Source organism: Dama dama, chromosome 8, assembly GCF_033118175.1.
Source record: "Dama dama isolate Ldn47 chromosome 8, ASM3311817v1, whole genome shotgun sequence".
NCBI lineage: Eukaryota > Metazoa > Chordata > Mammalia > Artiodactyla > Cervidae > Dama > Dama dama.
In genome coordinates, this window is record NC_083688.1 from 47,451,236 (window position 1) to 47,469,810 (window position 18,575).

The 18,575-nt window shown below is 37.2% G+C and overlaps 1 protein-coding gene across 2 annotated transcripts in view; it reads right to left on the reverse strand.

Moving 5' to 3' along the window:
- Nucleotides 1-15,610: 15,610 nt before the first annotated feature.
- PLCL1 (phospholipase C like 1 (inactive)) overlaps nucleotides 15,611-18,575 on the reverse strand; it is a 369,733-nt gene continuing 366,768 nt past the window's right edge. For both annotated transcript variants that reach the window (XM_061149074.1, XM_061149075.1), the window contains one exon: nucleotides 15,611-17,264. In XM_061149074.1, the coding sequence (XP_061005057.1) occupies nucleotides 17,082-17,264 (183 nt within the window). In that variant the 3' untranslated portion in view covers nucleotides 15,611-17,081. The remainder of the gene's footprint in view (nucleotides 17,265-18,575) is intronic.

The window sequence follows — 18,575 nt, forward strand, 5'->3', positions numbered from 1 at the left end:
CATATAAAAATGGCAAGTTCTTCTGGTCAACCTAATGTCATTATTCTTCAAGGCTCTACTTAGAATACATATATTAAATACTTTAATATGAAAAATCCTACATGGTTTTACATTTTATTTAAAGAACTGAGAGGACTAAGAGAAAGCTGGGGATTCCCTAAGACTTCTGACCCCACAGGCATTTCCTACTTTTATAAAATTACAGATTATTGATGGGCCCAAGCTTCAAGGTTCCATCCAGCAGCATATATATACCAGTTCCAAGTTTTTACCCTCTCCAGGGAACCTGGGTTACAAAAAATTCTCCCATGTGAGTACATGCCATCCTGTCAGACCTTATGTTCTCACCCAATATTTTCAAGATCCAATCCACATGGGTTCTTTTGGCTTCACCCAGTATATGTTAGCCAATTTATTTCAGCAAGTAAACTATGTCATTCTGGAGAACTCACCTTCCCTCTTATTTTACCTACTGGTCTGGGGGGATGAGACAAGGTGAGGGTGGATCTTGAGGAGAAAAAGCATCATCTTTCAAGGCTTCTTGCTCAGGCTAGGTCTTTGAAAGGGCTCCAGGGAAAGAAAGGCTGCTTTCCTCCACCCTCTGACCCAGAGAAGTGACTGCTGCTGGCCCAGAACTCAGAAGACTCTAGAATTTCAAGTTTCTATCCATCCAAACGTTCCCATCCCAGGTCTTTTTTATAAATCAGGGTACTTGGTTTTCAGTAGAAACTTGTCACACCTGTGCACTCAGTCCCCTTTTATTTAGCTCTATCACATAAGACTGATTTTCAACATACTTGAAAATCTTCCCTGTGACCTTACAAGAGAAGAATCTCTTTAAATGCTGCCATGAAGGACCTTTGGCTTTTATGCCTCACTCCAAGCTGACAGATAGCGGAACCCAGCCAGTTGTTTTTGTTCTTGGGAATTTTTCACAGCCAGTGCCGCAATCACTTAAGTCATCAATACCCTCACAGTTTTCAGGTGCTTGAGCAACTACTTTACCTTGCTCATGTACCACTTCCTAACCTACCTCAGATGAGCCTTTTTTATTGTGATGTTTCACTATGCTACAAATTATCATTGGGAATTACTCACTTACTACCAACAATTGGTCCTTGTTGCTATTTGAGGAGAGATTGCTCCAGAATATTACCGCACGTGTCTGCTTTCTAAAGCTATTCCTTATGCCGAATCACTATTTGGAGTTCCCCCCAAATCAATGTCTAAAATAACTACTTCTGTATAGTAGTTTATTTAATTGCCAATTCCAGTGAAGAGAAGTGAATCACCAGGAAGAATGAGGAAGGGGAAATAAATTCATATATATGTTATTGATATTGTCATTGTGAACAATAAAGTCTTCACAGGATCTCCTGAGCAACAAAGAAAGTACCTCCCCAAATTGTCCTTTGGAAGGACTAGAGGCAGAAGCAATCATTCATGAGTTATCCACATCGTGCACGCTCATCCAGAACATCACTCAGCACCTCCTTGGACTCTGGTCACTAAACTTCCTAGAATTCCATATTTGGAGCTCTTCTCAGGCTCCACATTCTTCCACATCTCCTATTCCCAACATTTAAACTTCATAATTGCATATTTAATTGTGGTTTTGATTCACATTTCCCTGATAACTAGTTACATTGAGCATCTTTCCATGTGTTTGTTCAGTTCAGTTCAGTCACTCAGTCATGTCTGATTCTTTGCAACCCCACTGCAGCACACCAGGCTTCCATGTCCCTCGCCAATTCCCGGAGCTTGGTCAAACTGTCCATTGAGTTGGTGATGCCATCCAACTGTTTTATCCTCTGTCATCCCCTTCTCCTCCTGCCTTCAATCTTCCCCAGCCTCAGGGTCTTTTCCAGTGAGCAGGTCTTAACATCAAGTGGCCGAAGTATTGGAGCTTCAGCTTTAGCATCAGTCCTTCCAATGAATATTCAGGACTGATCTCCTTTAGGATTAGTTGGTTGGATCTCCTTGCAGTCCAAGGGACTCTCAAGAGTCTTCTCCAGCACCACAGTTTGAAAGCATCAATCCTTTATGGTCCAGCTGTCACATCCATACATGATACCAGAAAAACAATAACTTTGACTATATGAACCTTTGTTAGCAATGTGAAATCTCTGCTTTTTAATATGCTGTCTAGGTTTGTCATAGCTTTTCTTCCAAGGAGCAAGCGCCTTTTAATTTCATGGCTGCAGTCACCATCCACAGATTTTTTGGAGGCCAAGAAAATAAAACCTGTCACCACTTTCACTTTTACCCCTTTTATTTGCCATGAAGTGAGGGGATCAGATGCCATAATCTTAGTTTTTTTAATTTTGCATTTTAAGCCATCTTTTTCACTCTCATCTTTCACCCTCATTAAGAGTCTTTTTAATTCCTCTTCACTTTCTGCCACCAGAGTGGTATCATCTGCATATCTGAGGTTGTTGATATTTCTGGCAGTCTTGATTCCAGCTTGTGATTCAACCAGCCCATCATTGTGCATGATGTACTCTACATAGATGTTAAATAAGCAGGGTAACAATATATAGCTTTGTATTTCTTTCCCAACTTCAAATAAAATAATGGTACATCTTATAATTCATGATGCTATATATCAACAAAGTCCAGTACCTAGTAGTAGAGTATAGCTGGAAAATAATATGTGTTCAATAATTGTGCCTAGTGCATAATAAGTATTCAACTAATATTTTTTGAATACAGGATTGAATTAAGACTTTTTTGGCACAAAGATGTGAAAATTTTCTCTACAAATGAACTATTATTTTTCCTTTCTTTATGTGGAAATTTTGTTATTCACCCTGTCACACTTTTTGCTCAAGTTTTCTGGAAGCCCAGAGCTAATTCTTACAGCCAAGTACAGGAAATTAACTTGATAATGTTAGCCATTATTCCAAGGTACCAAGTCTGGAGAAAAGGAAAAGAAGATCATATTATTTTGATTAAATAAAAATAAAAAAGGAGTAACCTTTTTTATGCATATTTATTAAAGGAGTATCCTTGCTATAAAAGGAGTAACCTAATGTACTGAACTTAAATCATAAGAGATCAGTGCTCTATTAGCGGAAATAGGATATACAGTAACAGCAGATGTGTTTTGGAGGAAGTTGCATTTTTAAAATGGTGAATTTGGGGACCTGAAAAAATATCCCAAGGAAGATGAAAGAATTCCAGAATAAATTCTTTAGTAAAAGTCAAAGAGTTTCCTGAAGTAAAGCATGCATAATCTTCCTTATGCAACTTTTGTTAGCTAATTTATTGTTGTGCCAGTTGCTTCACGCCATTCATGAAACAGATATGTATAGGGTACATCTGATGTTCCAACACTGTGATAGAAGTCAGGGTATCGTGGTGAATAAGATGGGGGAGGATGAGTTCCCTCCTTTTATAGTGTTTATATTTTACTTGGAGAAGGCTGATAATCAAAAGCAACAACAACAAAAATCAACAAATAAATACAACGCTCCGAAGGAAACAGTGAGGAGATAGAGAATATTTGGAGACACTACTTCATATTGCGTGATCAGAGGAGCTCTTTCTGAAAAGTTGACATGTGAAATCAGAATCACACACACTCACAAACACACACCCCACAGTCGCTGGAAGAGAAGATGGAGAGCAAGGGGAGAGCAAGCTTGATGGATTTGCAGCTGGAACACCATGATAGAGAGCTGGCAGTAGACAAGGGCTGGGCCTGAGTCAGCTCCGTCTGCAATAACAGATACAAGGGACTGGGTGGCTTAAACGATAGCTTATTTCTCTCGTTCTGGATGCTGGGAAGTCCAAGACCAAGGTGCCAACTTATTCTGTCCCTGGTGAAGCCCCTCTTCTTAGTCTGCAGACATCTTTTTATGTCCTTACATGGTGGGAAAGAGTGAGCTCTAGTCTCTTTCTCTTCATATAAGGACACCAATGCCATCTTGGGGCTCCAGCACAAGAACTTCATCTAAACCTAATTACCTCCCAAATATCCACCTCCTAATGCGTCCCAGTGGAGGTTAGGCTTTCAATGTGTATGGATTTTGAGACAACACGAACATGCAGTCCATAACAGGCAGTAACAGACAGGGGCCAGTGCTCACAAATCATGAGGATCATGTCTGGGAATTTGAGGTTTAAGTGCAATCCGAAGCTATTTAAGTGTTTAAAGTAAAAGCATTGACACGATTAATGCCACAGTTATACACACATGTACATGTACACATTTTTTTCCATTCATTCTTACTACTGTAGGGCAAAGATAGACTAAAGTGTCTAGTTAGAAACCACTTCAACAATCCTGGCAAAGCAATGGTGGACAGTCAGCGACAGAGGTAGGTGGTAGAATTATAGGTAGAAGGGAGCAAGAAGATTCCAGATCTGCTTGGGTGAAGATGCTAACAGGAGTTGATTATAGGAGTGTGAGAAAAAGAGTGGAACAGACATGGCCCTCTGGGATTTGGGCCTAAGCTCTTGGGAAGATGGTGTTACTGTTCAGTAGGAGAGAAAAAGACTAGGGAAGAACAGGTGGTGAGGGGGATGGGAGGCTGAGAAATCAAGATGTAAAGACATGATAATTTGACTTTAAGCCTCTTGTAGTGATAACGGCAGGGAATAATGTGGGCATGTTTATGACTATAAAAGGATATAAAGCATTATTTTATAAGTTGCAACAAAGAGTAATTGCCATATTATGATTCCTTGCACATACTAGATGAAATAATACAATCTATTCATCACTGACTGGAAAATGAGCTCATAATCCACACAGCTTTATTCTATCTGTGGCATATATTTTTCATGATTATTTAGCAACTTTTCAAGAAGAAAAGAATTAGTGAACAATATTATTCACTCAGAGATTTATTTTAAAACTCAGAGATGCCAAAATGTTCTCTACAAAAAAATGACACTATTTTTAATGACGTTATTTTTTACTAGTGTAAAATCTGACACTATTAACAAATGAACATAGAAACCAATTTTAAAAGCATATTCTCTTACAACTTGATATTTTAAATAGCAAAATTACAATCCTTTGAATTGTGTTAAATTCCTCCTCACAACTAAATTGAACTGATGGCATGAGAAATTGACAGTAAAGAAATCCAACTTTTAAAAGAAGCAGAAAAAGAAAACTCACTAATTTAATGACTCCTAAAGTGCACTTTCAATGTGAAAGCCCTTTCTTCGTTTCACAGTGGAGGGTAGTCTGTGAGGGACATTTGGCCCATGAGAATAGGCTCAGAAACACCCCTTCCCTGAGCAAATAGAAGAATCAACCAGTTAGAAATGGAAATAGTATATAGGAGTCAAAATCAAATGAAGACAGTACAAGGGTAAAAGTGGATTTGATTTGGTGGAGAAGCCGACTCAGAGTATTCATTGATTTCTCTTTGCATGATGGCCTATGAGTGATTTTTAAAATTTTTTTCTAGAAGTCTCAGCATTTTTCTCACTTAAAAGGCTAACTGAAATTTTAAGCACAGGAGGGAATCAATGAACAGATTATGGAAACAGAAAACATGCAGAGTGTGGTGGGAAAGCAGCAGGAAAACTGCCATGAAAGGAGATAGAAGAAATTCGAAAAGTGCTGCGATAATGATAAACCTCAACAATTTTTCACCTGTCCCTCTATTGCTCTGTCAAAAGGAACAAAGGCCTTTCTAGGTTCTATGCACTGAAACCTGATCTAAATATGATGGCAAGGAAGCTAGAATATTGCAAGTCCAGTATATTAATATGTAGGCCTTCTAAATCAAAATGCTTACCAAAGGAATTTCAACACTCTCCCAGCCCCACATGCCTGGCAGGATTGTATCTTATGAATAAAAATCAGAATACATAGTGTCCCAGATAAGACTGTACAATGAAGGACACTGGGGAAAACCTAAAATCTGGACTCTCCAGCTTGCAAGGTCAAATTTCTTATACTATATGTGCTAGTACCAGCTACATCTTTGAAGCAAAGCAGATAAAGAGAAATTTAAGGATACAGTACATTAATATTAGCTACTGAGCAAAATTTTAATCATTGAAGAGTTATAATGCCCTCGAGATTTTTTATTTGAATAGAGTTCTTTTCCATTCTGCTTTCTCATTGCTTTCTTCAGAGATAAGAGTGCTATAAAGGGTTCTTATAAAAGCTATTGTTATCCTTCCCTATGTCAACGGTTTATTTTACCCATCAAGCAATTGTGAATTCCTTGTTGAGAAATTCTGAAATCTGTGGTTACATAAATAATAGACAGATAAAAAAGTATTATTAAGCAGTGTGCCAGTAGCTGTCATATATTTGTTTGTTTTAGCAACCCTAAAATCTAAACATTTATGCATTATATTTCTGAGAAGATTTTACAGAAGAGAGGATAATATTTATATGGCATATTTGGAAATGGACAAACGCAGACTAAGGAGTCAGTTTAGCACCAGCAATCTACCACTTTACAAATAAACAAACATATATATATATATATTCATATATATTCTAATGTATTCTAATATATATTCCAAATAGGGCCCAGATAAATTTAAAGAATTTAGAAAGACTTTGGAGTCTATAAGTACATTTATGCTAATGCCACCAGGATGTCAGCAACATGTTCACGATGATGAAAATACATGAAGAAATTTTCAGTATTGTATCCTTGGAATTTTGAGGAGTTTAAGCTTAAATAAACCATAACCTAAACATACTTTGGATGACCTACTATTCTGGTTTCCTCTACCTTGTTGACAAAATTGTACTAAAACTAGCTATGAAATGAAAAGTCACCAAATTGGAAGCCAGTAAGTGTGACTTCTAGGGACCCCTGGGTAAAGAAAGATTCCCTGGTGTCCTCACCAGGTGAATGAGAATTATAAAACCTATCATAAAATGTGAGAATGTTGCAAAACAATATACTACATCTTTTGGGAATAAAATTAATAAAGCATGTAAAATCATTCCCTTTCATTACAAGGGTGTCTTTTTATTAGGAATTGGAACATTTGAGTCTTTGCTAAGTCAAAAGTCCTTAACCCTGAGATGACTAGATCACTAAATGAGTAACATCAGATTCTATGGCTTATAATCAAAGATTCAGTTCTTCATTTAAATTTTAATGGTTTTAAAAACATCCTAAAAAAAAACAACTATTATATGTAGAATGGATCAACAACAAGTCCTGCTGTAGAGCAGAGGGAACTATATTCAATATCCTGTGATAAGTCATAATGGAAAAGAATATAAAAGAGAATGTATAGAAATACATAACCGGGTCACTTTGCTGTATACCAGAAATTAACACAACACTGTAAATCAACTGTACTTCAATCAAAGAAAGAAAGACTTTCTTGTTAAAAAAATAAAATAAAATAAAAATAAAAACATCCTAGCTAAACAGAGGAAATAAAGCAAAAACAAACTCATGTCATTTCTCAAGAAAGAAAATTTTCTTAAAATATTACAAAGCATGAATTTATTTTAAAAAATATATTTTGTAACATAAAAGATGCTAATAAAAGCTCCTACCCCGTAAAGGGACATGACCACAGCACAAGACTTATGGAAAGTCATACTTATAAATTTTTAAGAAAATTTGAGATAGCATCTCTTTTATACTCAGTATAATTGTAAGAAGAAATGATTTTTATAAAAAAAAAAAAAAAAAGAAAACTTGCTTCATTATTATCAAGTGACCTTGGGAAAATTACATAATTTCTCTATGGAAGATTAAAGTTTCCAAAGCTGACAAGAGTAACATTTCTGGTCTCACGTGGTCTTTTAGAGCCTTACCACATTTCAATACGGGCTTCCCCAGTGGCTCCGCAATAAAGAATCGCCTGCAATGCAGGAGACAAGGGTTCAATGCCTGGGTCGGGATGATCCCCTGAAGGAGGAAAAGTGAGCCCACGTCAGTATTCTTGCCTGGAAAAACCCACGAACACAAGAGCTTGGCGGGCTGCAGCACACAGGGTCACAGAATCAGACATGAATGAAGCTACTTTCTTCACATCATTTTCATCATGGTGAACACGCATGCACGCAGTAAGAGGAGAAATGCATCGCAGCCCTCCTTGATCCTGGGCGTGCCTTTGTGCTGATTCAGAGGATGTAATGTGATAGACGTGGCACTGTGTGCCTTCCAACGTTAAGTCATGTGAGGTGACAGCTCTGCCTGCCTCCCTCTCTCTAGGAACACTTGCTCTTGAGACCCAGCCACCATTTGTTAGGAACACCAGGCCAAATGCAGAGACCACCTGTAGATATCCAGTGAAAGTCTCAGTCAACAGCCAACATCCATGACCAGCCACGGGCAGGAAAAAGTCTTCAAATGATTTTGGCCCCACACCTTCAAATCATCCCAACTTACAGGAATGGAGCAGAGCTGGGTACCTCTGTTAAACCCTACCTAAACTGCAGATCTGCGAACAAGATAAACAGGCTTGATTTTTTAATCCAATATATTTTGGGTGATCTGTTTGTAGCGATACACATTCTCTAAGCCTCAGTTTCCCTTTCCCTATCTCCAAAGTGATAACACTGATCTCTAAGGATGTTTTGAGAACTAAATGAGATTATGCACGTAAGCATATAGCGTGGTATTTGACACACAGAAGTCAAGTCAAGTCAAGTCACTCAGTCGTGTCCAACTCTTTGCGACCCCACGGACTGTAGCCTACCAGGCTCCTCTGTCCATGGGATTTTCCAGGCAAGAGTGCTGGAGTGGGTTACCATTTCCTTCTCCAGGGGATCTTCCCGACGCAGGGATCAAACCCGGGTCTCCCGGATTGCAGACAGACGCTTTACCGTCTAAGCCACCACACAGAAGACACAGTAAATATTAACTTTAGTAGTATCAGAAAATAGATCATAACGGGAAAATTGTCCAAGAAGCAGGCAGGAACTTAAATAAAAAGCCGGATAAAATGAAGAAACATTTTAAATGAAAAACGTGATGAGATAGTAAAACAACAAAACTGACAACATATAAAATGGAATGTTTGTTGTAAAGTCACACACAAAAAAAAAAACCTCCCAGAATACAAAGGAAAATACAGAAAAATAACATGATTATAGAGAAGATAAAGGAAAGGATCCAATGACGGTATAGCCAATTACTGTTTCTGAAAAGACTAGAGCAGACACATGAAAGCAAATATGTCCCTAAACACACAGACAGGAAAACTACAAAATGAAAGCTTTTTAAGCTAAAACACTCCAACTCTGTAAACTCTCGATTCCCCAAATAAAAGTAAAACTTAACTATTGGAAAATATACAGAGGTGATATAATGTACATCAAAGAAAAAGAAAAGCCAGAAACTTCCAGGGAGAGGAAATGTTTACTTATAAGTGAAAAACTACACCTGCTTCAAAAATATTATTAATGCAGGGAAACTACTGAGTATTTTAAAAGGTTTACTGAGGTATGTGTGTATGTTCAGTCACTCAGTCATGTCCAACTCTTTGCCACCCCATGCACTGTAGCCCACCAGGCTCCTCTAAGAAATTCTCCAGGCAAGAATACTGGAGTGGGTTGTCATTTCCTACTCCAAGGAATCTTCCTGACCCAGGGATCGAACCCACGTCTCCTGCGTCTCCTCCACTGTGCCACCTGGGAAGCCCTTACAGAGGTATAATTCCATGCAATAAACTGCACACCCTTAAGGCATACAATTTGATTAAGTTTTGACATATGTATGACACTGGAATGATTACCACTATCAAGATAAAACATTCCTCATAAGTATGACTGATATGTCTTAAGACCCCTAGTGGATGCCTGAAATCACAGACAATACCAAACTCTATATATGTCATGTTTTTTCTTATACATGCATACATATGGTAAAGTTTAATTTATAAATTAGGCTCAATAAGAGATTAACAACAATGTGTGTGCACATGCTCAGTTGCTCAAGTCATGTCTGACTCTTTGCAACCCTTTGGACTATAGCTCACCAGGCTCCTCTGTCCATGGACTTTTCTCCAAGCAAGAATACTGGAGTGGGTTGTCATTTCCTACTCACAGGGATCTTCCCGACCCAGGTATCAAACCTGCACCTCTTGCGTCTCCTGCACGTTGGCTTTTACCACTAGCACCACCTGGGAAGCCCAACAAACTAACACAGTTGATTTAAAGACATAGAGATGCCAGGGATCAAACCCAGGGCCTTATGATGCAAAGCACATGCTCTACCACTGAGCTGCATCCCCAGCCCTGTTTTCCCCCATACATACATACCTATGATAACGTTTAATTCATAAATTAGGCACAGCGAGAGATTCGCAATAATAGCTAATAATAAAATAGAGCAATTGTGAAGTTATGTGAATATGAGCTCTGTCTCAAAACACCTCATTGTACTGTACTCAGCCTTCTTGTGATGACATGCAACGCCAGAACGCCTACATAGTAAGATGAAGTGATGAATGTCACAGGCTCTGTGACATAGCCTTAGGCAATTCCTAACCTTCTGACAATACAGTGTCAACGGTTGGGGGATCCGGGCAGGATGAAGCAGGACAATGTGAGATTCCATCACACTACTCAGAAAAACATACAAGAAAGAGCTTATGAATTTTTATTTCTGACATTTTCCATATTTTGGGACCACAGTTGATCACAAGTAAGAGTAACATGCATGCCTTATTTCAGTGTCTACTTTCAAATTCTCTCCTTGTCACTACGTTTGACCAATTTGGTGACTATAATGAGCCTTTTTTGTTTTTTGTCTCTGGTCCTTGGGGCATTTTTAAGATTCTTGGATGTGGGGCATTACAGTTTTCAATAAAAATGAGGGTTTTTTTGAGTCATTACTTTCTCAAACACTTTTTTCTTTGTCCCCCACCTTCTCTCCAAATTCAGATATATTAGACTTCTCAGAGTTATTTCACAACTTACTGGTGCTTAGTTCAGTATATATGTTCTTTTACGTTTCTTTTATTTATAATCATTTTACTCATAATTTACATACCATAAAATTCGTTCTTTTAAACTGCACAATAGTTTTTAGTACATTCACAAAGCTGTGCAAACATCACCATATCTAATTCCAGACATTTTTATCACCCCAAAAAGAAACCATATCCTTTAGGAGTCATTCCCCACTCCACCCTGTCCCTGCCCCTGCCAAACACTAATGTACTTTCTGTTTCCATGGATTTGCCTGATACAGACATTTCACATAAATGGAAACATACATTAAATGGCCTTTATATCCGGTCTTCTTTGCTTAGCATGTTTTTTAAGACTCATTCATATTGTAGCCTTTATTGGTACTTCTTTTTATTATTAAATGATCCATTGTATTTAACAATTTAAATAAAAAAAAGGGGACAACACAGGATGAGATTGTTGGATGGCAATACCGACTCAATGGACATGAGTTTGAGCAAGCTCTGGGAGTTGGTGACGGACAGGGAAGCCTGGCCTGCTGCGGTCCGTGGGATTGCAAAGAGTTGGACATGAGTGACTGAACTGAACTGAATCCACTGAATGGATATATTTTTTTGTTTATCCTTTCATCAGTTGATGGACATTTGAATTGTTTCCATTTTTTTACTATTATGGATAATGCTGCTATGAGTATTTGTGTACAAGCTTTTGTTTGTGAACATATGTTTTCATTTCTCTTAGGTGTATACCTAGGAATAGAATTGCTGGTCTGTGGTAACCATGTTTAACCTTCCGATGAAATGTCAAGCTGTTGTCCCAAGCAGCTGCACCATTTTACATTTCCACCAGCAGTGTACAATGGTTCTAACTTCTACCACCTCCTCACTAAACTGTGTTACTGCATTTGTTATTATAGCTATTCTAGCAACTCAGCGACCAAAAAGCAGTAGCAGCAGCAGCGGATATAAAATGGTATGACTTGGTGGGTTGTTACTTAAACTTTCGTGATGGTTAATGATGCTGAATATCTTTATCTTCTTTGAAAAAAATGTCTATTCAGATCCTTCGTCTATTTTAAAAATTAGTTTGTCTTTTTATTATGCTGTAGTTGTTCTTTATATATTCTAATTCCAGTTTTTATCAGATATGTATTTTGCAAACTCACTCTTGAATTGTCTTTTCACTTTATTGATGGTGTCCTTTTAAGTACAGAAGTTTTAATTTTGATGAAGTCCAATCTTATTTCTCCTTTTGTCCACTTACATGTGGGTGTCACACCTAAAATTCATGAACTTAACCCAAGATCATAAAATTTACTTCTGTATTTTTATCTCTATATAAACGGAAGAAGTTACATTTAAAAACTTTAATTTCCCAATAAAATCTACCAAAATCTAGTGTATGTATCATACATAATGATGAGATATTGGAAACTTTCCCTGAGACTGGGAATGAGAAAGGATGTTCACTAGTATCACTTCTGCTGAATATTGTCCTGAAGGTTTGAGCCAGTTCAACAAAGCAAGAAAAACAAATAAAACACATATGAAAGAATCAGAAACAAAAAAATAAAACTGTCATTTTTTTCTGATGACATGACTGTGTATGGATGAAAACCAAAATAATACAGAGGTAATTACAATTAACAAATGCATTTGGTAAACTCACTTTATAGATGGCTATCACAAAACAATCTATTGTATTTTCTATATACCGTAAATAAGCAATTTGGAATTTTAAAATGTTACTATTTCTAACAGCAAGAGAAACATTAAATGTCTAGGAATAAATCTAATTAAAGACATCCAAAATCTTACACAGCAATGTAATAAAGAGAAAGTAAATAAGACCTTAAAAATGGAGAAATACACCATGAGAACAGACTGGATTAATCAATAACATAAATACGTTGGGACCCCCCATACATTCAGTAGAATACTAACCAAAATTCCATGAAGTGTCTGATGGAAATTGATAAGCTGATTCTACAATTTATATGGAAAAGAGCAAAAATAGCCAAGAAAATGGTGAAGAAGAAGAGAAGCAGGAGCCTACACTCTCTGATACCAAAACATGGTAAAACTATAGTATGAAGACATTAAAATAATGTTGCCGGGACAGACTTAGGCCATGGAACTGAACAGAGGTCTGTAAAGAGGTGCACACATACTTGAGGGCTACACTTTTCATGAGGGTGGCACTATAGAGTCGTGGGCAAAGGACAGTCTTTCTAATAAATGGACCCAATCAATTCAGTATCCATGTTGGGGAAAGATGGAATTGGGCCTCTACCTTCTGCTCTACACCAAAGTCATAAATGTGAAAAGTAAACCAAAAAAGCTACCAGCAGGTTAAAGAATATCTTCATGAACATCTGGGGCAAAAATGTCTTTAACACTAAACATGAAGAAAAAAAATCATAACATGGATTAAATTAAGGATCTATATATCAAAAAACATTAGCAACACACACAACAAACTCAGGGTTAAGATTCTTATTAAGTAAATGCCTCTTAAAAATAAATAATAAAATTAAAAAAATAATAATAATAAAAGATAAAAATTTAACAGTCCACCCAAAAGTTGTCTTTAAAAACAAAGACAATCTCTATGAGATTATTTATGGTCAATGAACATATTAAAGTGTGTTCAATCTCACTAGAGAATAAAGATAAAGAGAAGTAAGATTTTTAATGTAGTAGATTGGCAAAGATGAAAATAAGAAAAATTAAATTTTATTAATTTAAAAATTTAGCCAAGATTTGTACACTTTCATAAACTTATATAGGAAATTAAATTGGATAAGTTTTCCAGAAACTGGCAATTATCACAAAATCCCTAAAAATATATCTATTCCTTGACCAAGAATTCCACTTTTAGAAATTTATCCTAGAGAAAAAGCTGAACAACTTTGCAAAAATAGATTTCCATCACTGCAATACTTATATAATAAATTAGGAGATAAAAGTCTAACAACAGGATATTGGTAAAATATGTTATGGTAATCCACATACAAAGACACTATGTCATAATTATAAATAATGATGTAGATCAAGGCTCACCACTTAAGATGATCACAGGGGCAAGACGTAACATAAATGAGTAAAGAGACCCTGGCAGACTAGACAGCATGTGCCCCTTTTGAAGAGGGCAACTCCAATTAATTGATGCCAAGTAAGAAGTGAGGGAGGGCCTAGTGTTGTCAGCATAGCCAATATTTTAAGTGAAATAAAAAACTGAAATTTTTATGTGAAATCTCCTCATTTTTAAAAGTTGCCTATTGTTTAAAAAAAATTGAAAAAAATTCAGTGACCAAATAAAATATGTCATGTATGGACTAGATTCAATTCAAAGGCTGACAGTACCAATGTACATGCATATTGTTGACACAGAAAGATATTCAGGATGTATTGCTTTTATTGCTGCAAAAAGCCTGCTACAAAACAGCTTCTATAATATGATCTCATTTTTGCTAAAATGGAAAGCATATTTATAGACATAAAGAAATGCTAAACAGTGTCTAAGGGGTATAAGTGGTATAAATCTAAAGGTATATTGGGAGTTCTTTTTATACATTTCTTTATTTTTGCATTTTTATATCAATCATTAATATTTTACTGTAAGAAAATAGCATGAAGTTTTTTTCATTTGTGATTATAAAGGAAAGAGTTAATAGTTTAGTTTAAATTTTTGAGGATTAAAAAATCAAAATCACTGAGTAAATATTCTTGAACATAAAATCAAACAGACCAGAATTGAAAGTCAGTTCTTCCATTTAATGTATCAGTGGCCTTGGGCTTTCTCACCAAAAAATGTCAATGATAATACCTACCATCTCTACCTCAAATCCTCTGCGTAATGTAAAGATTAATAAACAAAAGCAGAATTAATATCTTCCACACTGCCTTCCTAGCATCCCCAAAAACTAAGTGAAGAGAAGGGGGCTTTTTCTACTGCTGTCCAAGTTTGAAAAGAAAACAGACACTTGTAGAATACAATAATGAAGAAAGGCTGGTATGTTTGCTTTTGTCACTCCATCAAGAGGTGAGACCTCTTCCCTTGCAACTCCCGGCCCCACACATCACTCCCTGTCTGCCAGGGAAGCCCGGCACAGTGGAGGAGAGCTGGCTCCCACGGAAGTAGCCTCACGTGAGGTAGAGTCGCATCACGTTCTCAGGAGCAGCTGGGTAGAGCCTAAGTGTGCGTGGAGCCTCAGCAGACACGGAATAAACTAGAGAAGCCACTCTGAAGATTGGGTTGGACCCTAAAATAAATACATGAATAAATATTCTTTGAAAGTCTGCCACCCTTTAGCTTGTCTTCTCATCTCTCTGGTAAAGGCATGGATTTTTCCACAAGGAATTCAGGGAGGCGAAGCAGTCCACAGGTGAAACCAACCAATTGGCTGATGTAAGGAAGGTTTTGTTTCTATCTGTATCGCCTCTTTTTCATCATGAAGGACTTAGATATCCGTGTTCCACTATTCCTTGTAACGACCGTGCAGGGTAAGTATTTTTCACAGTGGAGGATAAGGACACTTTTTCTGGGTACTGCATACCACTGGAAACCTACCTTCAAATGAGCGTGTGTGATTTCTAAGCACCCAGTTTTAAACCTGGGGAGAAATATCATCATATCTGGTCCCGGGATGTATATTCTGTAAGATATTTTTGATATAATAACTTATTTTCATTATTGCTCCTTTTTCAATTAATTTCCAATAAAAGAGAACAATAAAAGTGTTGTTTTATATCTTTACTCTCTCAGTAATGTGCAACATAAACATAATAGTGTTAAGAAGTCAGAAATAACTTAACACAGTAGCCATAGATGTTTATATTTGCAAAATCTCAACAGTGATCTTCCCTAGCTTCCCCCAAATTAGCATATTTGTTAACCAAATTAATTAAGAAGCTTTTCAAAATAAAAGCAATGTTTTAAATAAATAAATTTTCATAACCATAGAACATTTAGTTCTGTTGGAGGTAACAAACATATCATACTCAAGTACTTTATGAAGATATTAGGATAAAAATTATCTGGATGCAATTATAAATGTACCCAAATTAGTCATTTGCTTTTTTTGCGTGTATGTTTTTCTGCATGTGTTAAAATTATATAATAGATTTTTGTAATCAGTTAGTCCTTAGCTCATCACAATGTTATCTGATGCACAGAATTTGTATCATCTTAAAATGATGATATGATATTGTTTGGACAATGTCTTTAAATTTAGTACTCTAAATTAGATGCAATGAAAGCCAAGACCTCTTCTCTGCCCATGTTTGTTAGAGAAAATGAACACTACAACCCTAGTTTGGAAGAATGAGACATTCTTACAAATCTCAACCTTGAAATTTCATAACCGAATATTGTTGTCACATCAAAATTCTAATCTCAACAGAATTTTCACTGTGTTTCAGAATGGGTGGGTGTAAATTCACTTATGATCAACTTTTCCACTGAAATCACATCTGTTTAGTAAACTACAAAAAGCTTTCTAAAAATTGATTTTATTTAATAAATATTTTAAAGAGTTCACTAACTGATCCTCCAGAAATTCTGGTCAATTGTTTAGCTTTCATTCACTTTTATTTCTACTGTGATTCTTAGGAATTTGTCTAGTCTATAGTTAATCTATTAAAACATCTATGCATTGGTAACTTTGGCTTCCTTCCACAATAAGCTATGTTAAGATCTCTAAATTAAATCACAAAGGTAGAGAAGTAAAATTAAACACAGCAACAGGTTAGAGTGAGTGCTCTTTAGAATTTCAGATTAACAAATTTGTCCCAAAATAAGTAATAACTTAACCAAATGAATAATGCAACACAGAATAGATTTTAACAGAATCTCAACCTCTCTCTCCCCTTCCCATCTTTCTCTCTCAGTCTTTCTTTTTTGCTCTCTATCTCTCTATCTCTGTCTCTCACTCTCTCACACACATACACACATACACACACTTCCACCCACATCCATACATGAGTGTGTACACACATCTCAGAATTTTAAAACACTGCTACTAGAGGTTTTAACTTAGATAAATTAACTACATTAAAATACTGACGCTGTGAAAATATCTGTTTATGTCCAATATTCCATAGAGGGCATCTTCTTGTGAACTTCTAAAAATCTTAAGGAAAGAAAATCAGGAGGGCAAAGCAGAGTCCTAGGCAGGAAGGCAAGGTGAAGGCATTGCTGCCGCTCGGGGTCACAGCTTCCCATTGTCCTCACAGCTCTCCTTCTCCTCGATGGCCTCCAGGCTGCGCTTACTCTTCACCTCGGCACCACTGCTGGGGGCTTTACTGAGGCCACAAGACAAGCATGCCAGCTGGATCTGCTTCATGTTTTCTATGGCTTCATTCTTGGCGTTCTTCAACAGGTCTCCCTGGCCCTACAAACAAGCAGAAATAAACATCAAAGAAAAAAGTCACGGGCCAGGAAGATCCCGAGTGACATCATTTTATATGCTTCCTGCTATTGCTCAGCGAGGAAACAGACTCGGACTTGAGAGCCCACTTTTGCCAGGTTTAGGCCACATTCTTCTCTTTCATCATTGAGGGTCTTTATAGTTTAAACTCAAGGACCTCAACCTGAGCTTTCACCATTGGTTCCATGGTTGCCGGCAGCCCCCTTGAGATTCCTGTGGGAGCAAACACCCTCCTCTGAATGTAGGGAGGACACTCAGCCCTTCTATCACCAGGGTTTGAGACGTCGCACGTTGCTACAACTCCTGTCCCACCCAGCCCAGCATTCCTAAGCTTGGAGAAAACAAGGAAAGAAGCTCTTCCTCAAAGAACCAAAAATTAAATCAGCTCCTTGGTGTACAAGGGCTTACAAAGCAAAATATCTTCCATAAAATAAATCACACACCCTTATGCTTGGGTGAGCTGCTGCTGTTGTTGTTTTCAATACATTGCATCATCACTGCAGTTTGCAGTCTAAGTTCCAGGTTACCCACATTCCTTCTATCTCTTCCATTATCCTCAAAACAATGTTCCCATCTCGTTGATGGAGGAGAGGCTCTGGAGGCTTGGTGTGTCAATCAAAACAAAAAAGCAAACCAGGATCACAGGGAATCACCCATTGTTGGTTATATCAGAGCCTGAGTGATCTTTTCCCATTATCTTTTTTCTTATTCCAGTTCACTGTTGTGATGATCAAGTATGTATGCTGATACTGGCCCAGGGGGCTGAAGAAGTAAGTATGGGGAAGCCAGAACATGTCTCTACAGGGTACAGACAAAAGAGGAAGCAGTTCTGTCTCCCCACTTCATTCTCACGACAATGCCTGAGAGCATGACCTTGAAACTGGAGGTTACACGAGCTGCTGGAGAGTTACTCTGTAAATCAGAGACTCCGAGAAAAGATAAGTCATCTATTTTATGCATGATATGCTGTTTGCTCTCTTTAATTTGATGAAGGCTTTCAGCTCAGGGTATACGAGAAAGCTTGTATTTAAAATGCTTGGGAGTATTTCCTCAAAATCTGAACAAGCCACTTGCCAGTTCTATCTTATGTCATAATAGCTCAATCCTTCAAAAAACACTTTTAAACATATAGGATGAATAAGTAAGGCTTTGCCTAATATTTTTGTTATGGTGTGCCTGTGTGCTAAGTAAATTCAGTTGTGTCTGACTTTGTGCAACCCAATGGACTGTAGACTGCCAGGCTCCTCTGTCCATGGGATTCTCCAGGCAAGATAT